Source organism: Diabrotica virgifera, chromosome 4, assembly GCF_917563875.1.
Source record: "Diabrotica virgifera virgifera chromosome 4, PGI_DIABVI_V3a".
NCBI classification, from domain to species: domain Eukaryota; kingdom Metazoa; phylum Arthropoda; class Insecta; order Coleoptera; family Chrysomelidae; genus Diabrotica; species Diabrotica virgifera.
In genome coordinates this window covers 215590146-215606213 of record NC_065446.1, presented here as the reverse complement: position 1 = coordinate 215606213, position 16068 = coordinate 215590146, and the positions used below count along the sequence as shown (strand labels likewise).

General features: G+C 34.2%; 1 protein-coding gene across 1 annotated transcript in view; it reads right to left on the bottom strand.

The window, feature by feature from the left end:
• Nucleotides 1-232: 232 nt before the first annotated feature.
• LOC114336774 (ATP-binding cassette sub-family C member 4) overlaps nucleotides 233-16068 on the bottom strand; it is a 100045-nt gene continuing 84209 nt past the window's right edge. Inside the window, exons 14-15 of the mRNA XM_028287151.2 lie at nucleotides 15507-15922; nucleotides 233-584 (exon numbers count right to left, since the gene is read on the bottom strand). Of these exons, the coding sequence (XP_028142952.1) occupies nucleotides 320-584; nucleotides 15507-15922 (681 nt within the window). The 3' untranslated portion in view covers nucleotides 233-319. The remainder of the gene's footprint in view (nucleotides 585-15506; nucleotides 15923-16068) is intronic.

Genomic DNA, 16068 nt, shown 5'->3' with positions numbered 1-16068 from the left:
TCCATCGACTTCCTTGGTTAAAGTATAGGGAAAAATTCCCACCCCCGAGATGGGGTGGCAACCACCTCCAAGGTTTTAGCGTACAGCGGCATGCTATAGAAAAGGATTATTGAGCTACTCCATACCTTCTGTGACAAGTAAATCCATGCTGGACGAAAAAATTCCGAGTCAAAATGCTTCATATCCTGGCCTATATGTAAATAAATAAATAAATAATCACAGACACACGACAAAGATTATAAAAAAAAGTATATTAAAACAGTTTATAAATTATGAGATAAAAAAATAATAATAAATTAACATTATCACATCGAGTCTCCTACAGAACCCTTTTCTCATATGTATCCCGAGCAATCTTCTTTAATTGATCAGAAACAGCTTTGCCGGTTTCTTCAACCATATTCGTAAATATTCCATCTTCATTTTGAAGCAACATATGTGGGTGATCGAATTCTGCCACTGTCCCTTGGTCCATAACCAACACTCTGTCAGAGTCCATGATCGTGTTCAACCGGTGAGCTATTGTTAAGACTGTACAATCGGCGAATTTAGTTCGTATTGTTTTTTGAATGAGTGCATCAGTCCTAAAATTGATAATAGACACTGTTAAACCATTTTAAATATACGACGAAGTAGTTTTCAATCCTAATAGTAAATTATTAATATTGAAAATATTAAAAATATTACTAAAAGATTTTTAAATTGAAAACTTATTGGTACACTTTCCTGGTGACACCTCCAAGACTTCTACAATTTGCAAGTCAAATGGATGCTGCAGTGAAGACGAGAGGGAAGGAATTCTACACTATGCAATTCACATCCCCCACCTGCAGCTGGTAAAGTTCCAACGGAAAAATGCACCTAGTTACTCTACGGAGTAATACGACTATAAAATAAAAATGTATACCATTTTTATTTAGTTGCAATGCGAAGGCAAAACAATCTTACTTTTCAATTAGAATACGGAGTGCAGTCCAGTCCCTCCAACCGCGATTTTCGGCTCTTATTGGAGCCTTCATCGGAAGGAACGTAGGCACTGTTCTCCATATTTTAACTGATTCGCATCGAGAGGTTCTCCCACCCATTGCAACTGAAGTGATGATAGTAGGTGGCTAGCGCCATTTGGCATTGAAAGACGAAGTAGTTTTGATAGTAGGTGGCTAGCGCCATCTGGCATTGAAAGACGAATTAGTTTTCCATCCTAATAGTAAATTATTAATATTGAAAATATTAAAAACATTACTAAAAGATTTTTAAATTGAAAACTTATTGGTACACTTTCCTGGTGACACCTCCAAGACTTCTAAAATTTGCAAGTCAAATGGATGCAAGTCAAGTGAATTGCATAATGTAGAATTCCTTCCCTCTCGTCTTCACTGCAGCATCCATTTGACTTGCAAATTGTAGAAGTATTTAAGGTGTCACCAGGAAAAGTGTGTGTACAAATAAGTTTTCAATTTAAAAATCTTTTAGTAATACTTTTAATATTTTCAATATTAATAATTTACTATTAGGATTGAAAACTACTTCGTCTTTCAATGCCAGATGGCGCTAGCCACCTACTATCATCACTTCAGTTGCAATGGGTGGGAGAACCTCTCGATGCGAATCAGTTAAAATATGGAGAACAGTGCCTACGTTCCTTCCGATGAGGGCTCCAATAAAAGCCGAAAATCGCGGTTCAAGGGACTGGACTGAACTCCGTATTCTAATTGAAAAGTAAGATTGTTTTGCCTTCGCATTGCAACTGAAGAAAAATGGTATACATTTTTATTTTATAGTCGTATTACTCCTTAGAGTAACTAGGTGCATTTTTCCGTTGGAACTTTACCAGCTGCAGACGGGGGATGTGAATTGCATAGTGTAGAATTCCTTCCCTCTCGTCTTCACTGCAGCATCCATTTGATTTGCAAATTGTAGAAGTCTTGGAGGTGTCACCAGGAAAGTGTACCAATAAGTTTTCAATTTAAAAATCATTTAGTAATATTTTTAATATTTTCAATATTATTAATTACTATTAGGATTGAAAACTAATTCGTCTTTCAATGCCAGATGGCGCTAGCCACCTACTATCATCACTTCAGTTGCAATGGGTGGGAGAACCTCTCGATTGGGCGAATCAGTTAAAATATGGAGAACAGTGCCTATGTTCCTTCCGATGAAGGCTCCAATAAGAGCCGAAAATCGCGGTTCAAGGGACTGGACTGCACTCCGTATTCTAATTGAAAAGTAAGATTGTTTTGCCTTCGCATTGCAACTGAATAAAAATGGTATACATTTTTATTTCATTTTAAATATAATTATAATATACCCATTGTCGGTGGCGCCCAAAATCCCGACAGCCAAAATCCCGACAGCCAAAATCCCGACGGCCAAAACACCGGACACGCCAGATTCCCGACATGCCAGAATCCCGACAGGCCAAAATCCCGACATGCAACAATCCTCTCATAAGTAAAAATTCCGACCACTACATTTTGAATATTTATTGTTTCCTTTTCAAATGCAATACCAAATCATATTAAAAAATCATTTATAAAAGGTATATTTATTTAAAAAAACCCTTTCGTACTAATCGACAGAATGTTTTTATAATAAATATTCCATTTTCAGTACTATAGACGAGCTGCACACCCCCAAAAAACGATTATTTCTCGATTTACTGACCACGGAGAGGTGAATGGCCAATTTTAGTTATACTGTATGTTTTTGGTGGGGCCGAAAACGAAAATGAGGTTTATTTTAAATTTATGTGGGGGAACATTGTCAAAATCGCAATTGTACCCTAAAAATAAAACAAAATTGCTACAACTCTGTTCCATTTTAATATATTTTCTAAATTTTTTAAAGTACCTATATAGTCCTAATATTTCTGAAGACAACGGTACCTGCTTCAAGCTTTAAGTCCTATTTTGATATGAATTTTTTAAAGTAAATTGTACAGATTTGTGCATTGCAAAGCTTAATCGCAAAAGTTGAGTGACGAAATTTGAAATTTAGCTTTTCAGTCACATTTATGTTAAAACATAAAGTACAAAAAAGTTTTCTGGAAAGTTTTAGATGAAAAGGTTTTATAGAAAAAAATAATGCAAATTTTAATATCGCCATAAGCAATCCCCAGAATAACGCTTATTTTTCAAGATACTGACCATGGGTGGTGAATGGTTAATTTTCATCTTACATTATGTTTTGTACGGTGTTGAAAACGAAAATAAAATTTATTTTAAATTTTAGTTGGGGGAATATTGTCAAAATCGCAATTTTACGCTAAAGATAAAAAAAATAAAATCACGTTGTTTTGCGTTTAGCTCGCTACAACGCTGTTTCGTTTTAATATAGTTTTTTAAACAATGTACAGTACATGTTGCTTACCTTTAAAGACAATGGTACCTGCTTCAAGCTGTTAGTCTTATTATAATAAAAATTATGAATTCTTTAAAATAAAAGTGCAGATTCGTGAATTGCCAAGTTTAAACGCAAAAGTTGACTGACAAAATTTGAATATTAGATTCTTAATTACATTTTTTTTAACATAGAGTACAAAGAAGTTTTCTGGAAAGATTTATATCAAAAGGTTTTATGGAAAACAAATTGTGCAACTTTTAACATCCATGTCATAAATCCCCAAAATAACGTCAGTTTTTCGAGATACTGACCATGGGTGGGAATGTCTAATTTTGGTCTTACTTTATGTTTTTGGTGGTGCTGAAAATGAAAGTGAAGTTTATTTTGAATTTCAGGTGGGGAAAATTGTCAAAATCGCAATTTTACTATAAAAATAAAAAAATAAACAACGTTTTTTTTAATTAAAAGTTGCATCAGTTTTTTTTTCTATAACACATCTAGATCTAAAACTCCCCACAAAACTTCTTTGGATTTTGTAGTTTAATATAAATGTGATCAAATAGATAAATTATAAATTTTGTCACTTAATTTTTGCGAATTAACTTTGCAGTTCTCGAATCTGCACCTTTTATTTTAAAAAATTCATAACTTTTATAACAAAAAGAATGAAAGTCTACAACAGCTTTTATATTTATAGTCTTCACAAAGGTAAGAGATATATGCTGTAAAAATTTCAGAAAAAAAATGGAACAGAGTTGTAGCGAGTTAAACGTAAAAAAACGTGATTTGATTTTTTTTTCATTTTTAGGTAAAGATTGCGATTTTAACAATGTTCCCTCACATAAAATAAAAAAAAACTCATTTTCATTTTCAGCACCATTTAAAACATAAAGTAAGACCAAAATTATCCATTCACCGCCCATGGTCAGTATCTCGAAAAATACGCGTTATTTTGGGGATTTCTAATGTCGATATTAAAAGTTGCACTATTGTTTGTTCTATAAAACGTTTTGATCTATAACATTACAGAAAACTTCCTTGTATTCTATGTTTTAACACAAACGTGATTACAAAGCTACATTTCAAATTTCGTCGCTCAACTTTTACGATTAAACTTTGCAATGTACAAATCTGCACCTTTTATTTTTAAAAATTCATAACCTTTACAAGGATAAGACTAAAAGCTTGAGACAGGCACTGTTGGCTTCAGCAATGATAGGACTATACTGTAAAAATTTCAGAAAAAACTATTAAAATAGAACAGAGTTGTAGCGAGATAAAAGCAAAAAAAAACGTGATTTCATTTTTTTTATTTTCAGGGTAAAATTGAGATTTTGGCAATGTTCCCCCACATAAAGTTCAAAATAAACCTAATTTTCGTTTTCAGCATCATCAAAAATATACAGTATAAGTAAAATTGGCCATTCACCTCCCCGTGGTCAGTACGTGGTCATTTTGGGGGTGCCTGCCGCTCGCCTACTAGGTATTTATGTTTAAATCCACTAAAAAATCCCTTTAAATGTTATGAAGTGAATTTATTTAAATTTTTTAAATCCTATAAAATTATCAGCAACCATGTAATCTAATACCAATTTTATAACATTTAAAGGGTTTTCACCAATGTATTTATTGGATTTAAACATGTATACCTAGTAGCAGTACTGAAAATTCAATTTATATTCCGAAAAGGTTCTGTGATTTAGCCCTAAAGGGTTCTTCCAAATATATGTATACCTTTAATAAGGGATTTTTTAATAACATTTTTTTTATCAACGAACTAAACCTAGTCAATGATCAAGACAGAATAGTGAAGTGGAGGGAATATATTGAGGAATTGTTTGATAACTAAAAGAAAAGAAAATTCAAATGGAAAATAGGTATGTCGACTAGTCCAAACATAACCTTCGATGAAATGGAAAGAGCTATAAAGCTATCAAAGAATAATAAAGCAACCGTGTCAGATGAAATTCCCAGCTAAATAATCAAACCACTCGACAAAGATAAATATTCTGTTCTAAATATCTTCAAGAAAATATATGATACAGAGTATACATATACAAACAGAGTGTCTACTATCAGCATTTGTAATGATACTGAAAAGAATACACGCTAAATAATGTAGCGATAGTTGTACCATCAGTCTGATGAGCCATATACTGCACATTTTCAATACTGCACTCTAAATTTTACAACGAAATAGAAGTTTAAATCAAGCGAAACAAAATTTGGTTTTGGAAACCAACTTGGAACCAGAGAAGCATTAATCAGTTTGCAGGTAATGTTTCAAATACAGTGATGAGTGCGGTAATAACGGGAAAATAACGAAAAAGACGGAAAACATAATACCTTGTCAAATAAAAAAAATGAAACTAGTAGAGGTGGCAAATCATCATTAGAAACCTATAAATTTACAATTACAGTCGAGCCCGCTTAGTAGAATACCGGTTATAGGAATATCCCGGTTTAAGGAATAGAAATTTGAGGTCCCGAGACGTTTCTACTAGCCACCAATGATCGGTTATTGGAATATCCCGGGTATAGAAATACTTTTGCTTCTCACGAACGCTATTCTAATAAGCGGATTCGACTGTATACTGATAGTTTCCCACCTTTAGACGTATCGGAGTCAAACTGTTACAGGAGAATTTAAAAAAAATCTTCTCTAACAGTGGCAGTTGCCAAATTTCTCCGATACGTCTAAAGGCGGGAAACTATCAACATAATTTAAATTTATATTGATCATTCCCCACCTTTACTAGTTTCATCTCTTTTATGTCACAACGAATTATGTTTTCCGTCCTTTCCGTTATTTTTCTGGTTATTAGCGAACTCTTCACTGTATACGGATATAGAACATGCTGTAGGAGTATGTACGTGTTTTGGCCTTTGACCGGGTCACCCACGGCAAACTGATAGGTGTCTTGCAACAGGTGGGAATTGATTACTGACCGGATTATAAATATGTTTCTGTTTTGACTAAGATATGTACATATATATGTCTGAAATATGAGTAAAATATGTTGAAAATATTCCCTTAAAGTTTAAAATATGTTCCAAATATGTGGAATATATGAAAAACATTTTAAAGTAACAAGAAAATATATGCATTAAAAATGTATAAAAGTTTTATTAAATAACAGTAAGTACATATATTGAAAAAATTAACCTAAATATGCCAATGTATACCTATCTATACTAAATTCACAAGCCAGATGCAGTAGAAATAAACAAACCAAGACAATTCAATGTATAAAATTTGTAAATCATGAATTGAGATTTATACAATGTAAGTATATACATTGAAAATCATAATTCGGAAGTGCTCCTCGTAACATTGAAGTGTCTTAGTTTTTTAATTTCTAGTGCATCTTGATTGTGAATTTAGTATAGTATCTATTACTATTACTTACGTTTCTACATTTTATTCCTTCTTATAAAAACAATTCACAATCAAAACGTTTTTCAATATTTTCAATAGTAAAATTATATCGCCTATCCGTTAGTAGTAATTTGTATGTTGAAAAGCTTCGTTCAACATCAACTAATGTGATTGGTGCAAATTTTAAAACATTAACAATCTCCGCATTTAAATTAGTATTAACATTAAAATCGCCACAAAAAATTACCTTCCTGTAATAATTTTAAATCACTATTTTTCTCTAAAGTTTCATATCATTTTTGTTTTATTTATTGATTGTCCAATTTTTCCAGAAACTTCTTCAGCGTTTTCCTTAAATTTCTAAATTAAATTAAGAGACTCTTGTAGTGGAAGCGATTCAGTTTCAAGATTGAGGATGGTTTTATAAACAAATTCATAATTCGATTTAATAAAACAAAGCTCATTGTGCAGTGATCTCTTTTCTAAAATTGATTTGCATTTTGAAATCGCACAAATATTTGTTTCTTCAAAACTTAAAATTAGTTCCTTTATAGGGAGAAAATGTTCCGCATAAAAACAGGCAGCTTTTGAATATGTTCCCCATCTTGTGATTATAGGCTCCGGTGGCAAAAGAGTATTTAGTAATTTTTCTTTATATATCTGAATCTTTAAAGGCGATTTAAAAAATATTTTCTTCACGTTGCTAATTAAATTATTAACTGTAGGAAATGAATTTCGAATTTCTTCCGCATCTCTGTTTAAACCATGCGCCAAACACGTCACATGAATTAAATTGGGATATGAAACTTTTAGTTTTTGGCCATCTTTGGCCACCATATATGGCGCAGCATCGGAAACCATAAGCAAGATTTTGTTAGTTGGAACAATGTCGGGAAGGAAAAAGTTCATGAAAGCATCATTTATAAACCTAACCATGGTTACATGGTTAACTGTGTCAAGCTGTTTACAAGGAATCAAATATAGTTTACCAGGGGCGCTCTCATTTAAACAACCTATTAATAAATTTGCCATATAGCAGCCACAACCGTCGTTTCATCTACTATAAAATATATGTAATTGTTATCTATAGTTTGATGGGTTTTTCCGTAGGTCTGCGACGATTCTTGTGACATCAATAAAAATTTAGCTAAAATTTGTTAAAAATATGCCAAAATAATATGTCAAACGGTAGAAAATATGTTCAAACCATCCAAATATGTTAAAAAACGAAAATATTCTAAATATGTAAAATTAAATTAGTGTCAAACGCCTTTAATTATCATAATTCTTCCACATCCTGAAGCGTTTGATTGTATCTTTGATGGTTATCGATATGCAAAAAACATATAATCCGGTCTTTATTGATGACCAAGACCTCCGTATTATCAAAAATTTGTACTGGCAACAATGTGCAAACACACGAATTGGTCAGAGCAGGACGGAAGCAGTGGAAATACGAAGTGCAGTGGGGCAAGTGGGTACACGAAAATTAGACCGAAATCATTAGACCGAAAGCAGTAGACCGAACTCATTGGACCGAAAAGCACTTTACCGAAACCCCCCTAGACCGAACAGCATTAGACCGAAATGGTATCTACATAAATTAAAAAATATTGCAGTAAGTTATAAAATTTTTTATATCTGTCTTTTTGTTTATTGTATTATTAAAAACAGAAAAATAAACAAAAAACAAAGCAAAAAACAACCTCTAAACTATTTTTAGTACATATTTAGTTTTTAGTATGGTACATAATAAATAAAAAATAAACCCAAAACAAATAAAAATAAACAAAAAACGCTGGACGGAAGGGCCGCCCGAGAACTTTATCGTACCGATCTATTATCGTTATCGTACTAGGTACTGACATTCTATAAAAATAGCAAAGTTACTCGTTATTTTGTTATTTTAGAAACACCTTGTATAATTGAAAATATTTTATGGTTCTACGCATCATTAATTCCTGCATTTGAGAAAATGTTCGATGCCATATTTCGGAGACACACTATAGATGTATAGATTATTGCATAAATCAATAGAATATTATAGTCATACTTTTATTTCAAATTAGTTCATTTTTCTGAGAAATTAATAGTTTACAATATTTGCATTTCATTCTATTTCTATTACTCTAGTCAATGCGCGAGATTAAGAACAAGATATTACCTCCGAATTCTATCCTACTGCATGGATTTTAATGAAATTTTGGGAGTAGCCCAATCTGCTGATTCAAAGTCTATCCTATATACTAGGACGCTTTTATCATGGGGCGGTTCCCACCACTTCTCGGGGGTGGAACATTTTTATTTTCGAATTACATGGAGAAAAAGGAAGATTTTTAAGAAAATTTAAAAATGCATTCTATAATTTGATCACATTTTTTACAAAAACCATTCATTTTAAACCCGTTCAACTTTTTGAAAGTAGAAATAACACTATATTAAAAGGTATTGCAGAAGAAAAAAAATGCATTTAAATTCTGTTGGATGAGGGGTTAAATGTATGTACTTTTCATTTTTCCCTTAAGTACATTAGTCATATATTTTTTTGCACCATATCTCACTTAGTTTGAATGTAACCGGCATTTAATGGTGCTCGTTTTAAAGGCCTTTTCAAACACTACAAAAGGCGTTGGTAGCATTATACACCTAAAACCTACCGTTCCTCTGTTATTTCAAGTTGAATACACCAATTTGAGCATGAACCAAAAAACAAACTTTTTTCACCTACCATATCTCTTTTTGTATTATAAATAGAACAATTACGAAGGAACTAATCCCTTTGTTATTTATAATCTAAAAAATGTTTTATACAGCGTTTTTAGTTCGATGCATAGTTTTTAGGGTAATTACAAAAACCGTCCGAAAAGGTGTCATTTTTCAATGAAAATGGCCAATTTTCAACTACGCATAACTCAAATTGAGTTCTCAAAAAAAAAAGTAGATAGGTACCAGTTTTTGCTTAGAAATAGGTTCTCTAGCCACTTCCGTGCTTATTTTGACCAACAAATTTTCCACCCCCTTGAAGGGGTGGGAACCGCCCCAAGATAAATGCGCCATAGTATACAGGGTAGATTTTGTTTCTTGAGCTATTCCCTACCTACTGTGAAAATATCAAGTACATCGATATAGTAGGATGGAACTCGGAGACAAATACCCTCATTGACTGCCCTATAATAATGCTCTGCTATGATCGCGTGAGGGAGGACACACACAAGATTATAGCAAACTTTCTATTCACTGTAATTTTTTGAGTTTTTGAGCAACAGCAACGAGTTTTATGTCATTGAAAAGGTAATTTTAAATTATTTAAAAATATATAAAAATATACAGGGCGTATCTAAAAAAATAAGATTTTTTTATTTCCGGTTCAACCGGAAGCCACATTTTAAGTAAAATTTATTGTGATAATAGATAATAAAGGACCATATATGTCTGCAAAATTTCAAATTTTAGTTTCTATTACAAAGGAAGTCTATGCACTCGAATATTTTTTTATAGAAAATTCAGAACTTACCTTCTATGGGGAGTTAAGAAATCTGTCTAATGCCATTCAATTTACTGATAGGATATCAGAAATATATCAAGAAATAAACAAATTCCTTGAAGCAATTTTTGAGAAAATCTAGTTAAAATTTATGTCAAATTTTGACCACTTAAATATAGGCAACCCTTAACTTTTTCTGAAAATCTATAATATTTTCCTTATACTCCCATCTTTAGGCTATATAACGACTTTTTCAAATTAAATTTATCTTAAACAAGTTTTTAGATAGGTAGGGAAATGTGTCGGGTGGGCGGTCGGCCATGTTGGTCGCCATTTTGAATTTGGAAATGTCAAATTCCGTATTTCTATTTACCTATCGATGAGCTAACTTTAAGTTAAATTTTATTCGTTTAGGTCAAAATTTGCAAAAATGGGCCCTAAATAACCCCCCTATTTTGGCCCCCCTTTGAGAGCTTTTTTTTAAAAGCTTAGTTTCTCGACAAAATTCTCTTAAACTTACTCATACCGAATTTCATCGAAATCGGTCCGGTGGTTTTTGCTGGGCGGTGGCGATATACGTACGTACATACGTACGCACATACTTCCGACATGTTTTTTTATTTGTTTTTTAGACTCAGAGGGACTCAAAACGTCGAAAAAAAGTGAAATCTGAAAAAAAAATTTTTGCACGATCCTATAACTTTATTATACTATACTACGTATGTAGTACGATAAAGTAAAACAAAGCAAAAGAACAAACTTTAAACTATTTTTAGTATTTAGTTTTTAGTATTGTACATAATAAATAAAAAATAAACCAAAAACGAATGAAAACAAAAAAAAACAAACAAAAAGCAAAGCAAAAAACAACCTCTAAACTCGCCAGTACTTTGTGCTGCCAGTCCTAAGCCTGGATAAAGGGTGAAAGGAGGCTGATGTTACCCTTGCTCAAATTACAATCCTGTTTGAGCACCCTGTATTATGCACCTAATGCTTTTAAGTCTCCTGCTTTTCGGTCTCCTACTGTTCGGTCTAGTGAGGTTTCGGTAAAGTGCTTTTCGGTCTAATGACTTCGGTCTACTGCTTTCGGTCTCTTTACAGTAAACCAGGCAAGTGTGTATGTATTTAATCGACTCTGCTTTTAATATCTACTTCGAATTTATTTTAAAATAAGTCTTAGATGAAGAGGCCGGTATTAAAATCAACGAAATTAATGTCAAGAATCTCAGAAACGCAGACGACATGGTTTTGATTGCTTCCAATAAAAAGGGAGTTGCAAGAAATTATAAATAGGATGATCAAAACATGTGACGAATATGGGGTAATACTTCTAGGAAAAAACTTATGGTTGTCAGTAAAGCGGAATTACAACCATGAACATCAGAACGCACGGAGTAAATATCACCTATTCCAGCGTCAACGTTAACGATAAATGGGATATAAATAAATTAAATATAAATAAAATCATTAAGTCAAGAAAAAGCCGACATGTAAGATAAATAAGTCATGGAAATAGATAAAAGACCTGTCTCGATGAGTATTCAAGGCACCTTCTTCTTCAGGTGCCATCTCCGCTACGGAGGTTGGCAATCATCATAGCTATTTTAATTTTTGAGGCAGTAGCTCTAAATAGTTGTTTTGAGCTGCATCCAAACCATTCTCTCAGGTTCTTCAACCATGAAATTCGTCTTCTTCCGATGCTTCTTCTGCCATCTGTCTTTCCCTGCATAATGAGTCGTAGGATGCCGTACTTCTCGCCCCGCATCGCATGTCCGAGATACTGTAGCTTCTTTTCTTTAATTGTAAGTTCAACTTCCTTCTCTTTACATATTCTTCTCAGTACTTCATTGTTTGTAACTCTATCTACCCAGGAAACCCTCATAATTCTTCTATAGGTCCACATTTCAAAGGCGTTAAGTCGTCTCATTGTCTCTACATTTAACGTCCATGATTCCACTCCATAGTATAGAACACTGTAGACGTAACATTTTGTTAGGCGTACTTTAAGAGCTAATGTAAAATCTTTGCTACATAGGACCTTTTTCATTTTTATAAAATTAGAACGTGCTTTTTCGATTCTGACTTTTATTTCTGCAGTGTAGTCATTATTTGCAGGAAAAAGGTCCATAGGAAGAAGACGAAACTCATGGCTAAAGAATCTGCGGGAATGGTATAGCTGTAGCAATAACGAATTGTTTCGGTCAGCAGTTTCGAAAATACGTATAGCTCTGATGATCGCCAACCTTCGGAACGAAGATGGCACTTGAAGAAGGAGAAAGTCATTATTTTCTGTTATAAGTGTTCCTAGGTAAGTGTGCTTTTTTACTCTTTCGATCTGCTGGCCCTCTACTATCAAAATTTCGTTAGTATTATGGTTGTTTTTACTAATTTTCATAAACTTCGTCTTTTTGATATTAAGAGAGAGTCCGTACTCCCTACTACACCTTACTATTTTACTCATGAGTCTTTGCAGGTCTTGTAAACTATCGGCTATTATTACTGTATCATCTGCATATCTGATGTTGTTAACTAAGACTCCATTTACTCTTATGCCGACTGTTTCATCTTCCAGAGTTTCTCGCATTACCTCTTCAGAATAAGCGTTAAATAATAGAGGTGATAGTATGCAGCCTTGCCTGACTCTTCTATATTTCCATTTCTTCAGAAGTTTCTTTTTCAATTCTTACTATTGCTCGCTGATTGCAATAGAGGTGTGTTATTAGTCTCAAATCTCTTTCATCTAGGTTTTTATTTTTTAGGATTTCCATGAGTCTATCATGTTTTACTTTATCAAACGCTTTATTGTAGTCTATAAAACAGACGTAAAGAGGATGGTTAACATCCAAACATCTCTGTGTCAGCACGTTGAAGGAGAATAATGCTGGTACCCATACCATTGCGGAACCCATATTGAGTGTCACTAATATCCAGCTCCAGTTTAGAGTGTATTCTGGCGTGGATAATTTTTAATAGAATTTTCAAGGTATGTGACATTAAGCTTATGGTTCGGTAGTCACTGCATTCTTTTGCATTCACCTTCTTTGGCAAACACACAAATGCTGATGTCAACATTTCTCTAGGGATGATTCCTGTAGTATAGATAGCGTTAAACAGTTCTACTATTATGTCCAGGTTTTTCTCGTTGACCTACTTTATCAGCTCGCTAGGCAATTCATCTGGACCAGCAGATTTATTGTACTAGCTTCTCTCTGGTCATGAAATAGTTCCTCGATATACTCTTTCCATCGTCGTAGTTTTCGTTTTGTCTCCATTATAATATTTCCATTTTTTCGAGCAATATATTTGAGGTTCTTCTATTTCCTATTCCGGCTAGTTCTTTGACTTTTTTATGTAGGTTGAAGTTGTCATGTGTTTTGCAGTTCTTCTATTTCTTTACATTTTTCAGAGAAGTAGGTTTCTTTAGCCGCGCTAATTTTTCTTCTTATTTGGTTTTGAAGCTGTCTTATTAATGGTTTTCATTTTTCTTCTTTTATTCGTCAACTCTAAAATTTCCTCCGTCATCCATTCTTCTTTCTTACATTTGGTTGCAGTAAGTACTTTCTTACTTGGTTCTAATATAGAGGTTTTGAAGAATTGCCACTGCTGTTCTACGTTGCAATTATTTCCTGGGTTTGTGTCTAGATTTGTGTTGATTTCGTGTTTCAAATTTTCTTTTGTTTCTTCTGAATTTAGTTTCTGTATGTTAAGTTTATTGTTGTTGCGGCTTGTTTGCGTCTTTTTTAGTTGAAGTTGAAACCTAGTAATAAGAAGACTGTGGTCAGAAGATACGTCTGCTCCTGGATATGCCTTTACTGCCTGAATTGAGTTTCGATATCTGTGCTTTATTAGGATGTAGTCAATTTGATTATTAACAATTTTGTGCTCTTTGTCAGCTGGTGATTTCCATGTATACAGGCGTCGCTTAGGTAATTTAAAGAATGTATTTGCGGCTATAACATTATGCTCCTGGCAAAATTCTATTAGGCGATCCCCTCTGTCGTTTCGTTCGCCAAGCCCATATGGTCCTACATTAGGGTAGCATTTTCCTTCGCCAATTTTTGCGTTGAAATCACCCATGATCACTGTTATGTGTCTAGATGCTGTGAGATGTAATGTTTTCTGGAGTTCGCTATAAAAGTTTTCTATTTATTCTTTATTTTTGTCAGCAGTTGGCGCATAAATCTGGATTAGGTTCATTTTTCCATGGGTTGTTAATAACTGCAACATTATTATTCTTTCGGACATCGGAACGAAGCCTGTTACTTATCTCGTTACTTTTTCGCTGAGGATCATAGCAAATCCATATCTGTGTTGGGTGTCGCTGCTTCCAGAGTAATAGATTCGTCCATTGTCTGTATTGAGTTCGCCAGGGCTGACCCATCTTATATCGCTTATTCCTAATATATCGATATCTAGTCGCATCATCTCTTGCTGTATACTCTTCACTTTCCCAGGTTCATACATAATTCTTACATTCCATGTAGCGATTTTGTAGGTGGATTTGTATATATTTAGTGAACAGGGATTTCGCTGACTAACGGCCTGGGAAGCCCTGTCGTTACTGTTGTTTCTTCCCGTGCCGAATCTTGGCATCCGAGGACCATGATTAGCAGGTTGTTGATTGTCATTTCTGTGAGCCATGACGATTTCTAGGGATACTCCATGAGTCTTTAATGCAGTGGTTTCCCGTTTCCTTCTGCATCCTTATACCGTTGACCATTCTGTAGGGTTCATCCGCCTTCGAGACCGATTTCTCAGTCTCAGGACAAAAGAGTGCCCTGCCACTGCCACTTACCAACTCATCCGCCCGAATCCGTTGGTCAGTAAGTGGGGGATTGCTTATACCGGCAATCATTCGGTGAAGAGTAAGTATGTAGAAGAAAGAAATATAGTGACCCGTCGGCCCTCGGAAACCTAATAGCTATTCGGGGTCGGAAGAACAAGAGGTAGCCAAGAGAGGCCGATGGGAAAGATTAAAGATATTTCACTAAGACTAGTTGACAAAGAGTAAAATGTGAAGGCCCTTATGATCCGCCAGGTGCGTTTCATAAGCGTATGAGTATTATTACACTTTGTATTCCCGCTCATACTTCGGGGTGTTGACTACAGGCTGTATGGCTCGTCCAGCATGCCATAGCATGGAGGATAGGGTGCACGCCATTTTACAATGTAAACACCCCAACTCCATGGCCTGACCTATCAGGCCATGGAGTTTGGGGGTGGGGGGAGGATATATGGCTATACCTAAGGTACCTACATATGCGAAATAAACAAAAAATAAAAGAAGAATATACTTACTGAGGATCCACATTTGCCGTGGCTTCATCTAACATCAGAATTCTGTTATTCCTTATGATCGCTCTTGCCAAACAAATCAGTTGCCTTTGTCCAACACTGTAATTCGACCCCCTGTCCATCACTCTATTTTCAAGTCTATTAATAATATTATTTGCATCTTTAAGTTCTACTTCCATCAAAGCCCTGTAGAGTTGTTCATCGGTGTATTCTTCAAAGGGATCAAGATTGTATCGTAAGGTGCCTGAGAACAACACGGGATCTTGTGGAATTATTGAAATTTTGGATCTTAGATCTTTTAATGTTATTTCGCCTGTATCGATACCATCAATAATAATTGATCCTTCAATATTTGCTAATCTAAATAGAGCAGCAATCAAAGATGATTTGCCTGCACCAGTTCGACCGACTATTCCTACCTAAAAATGACGAAATTTTTTAATAATAGTTAGCGCCGGACTCCACTTGCGATTTTCTAGTCGCGCGATTGTTTTGTCCTGAAGATTGAATACATTGTTTCAAATACAAGTCAATCCACGATTATTTAGTCGCAAATGGATTGACT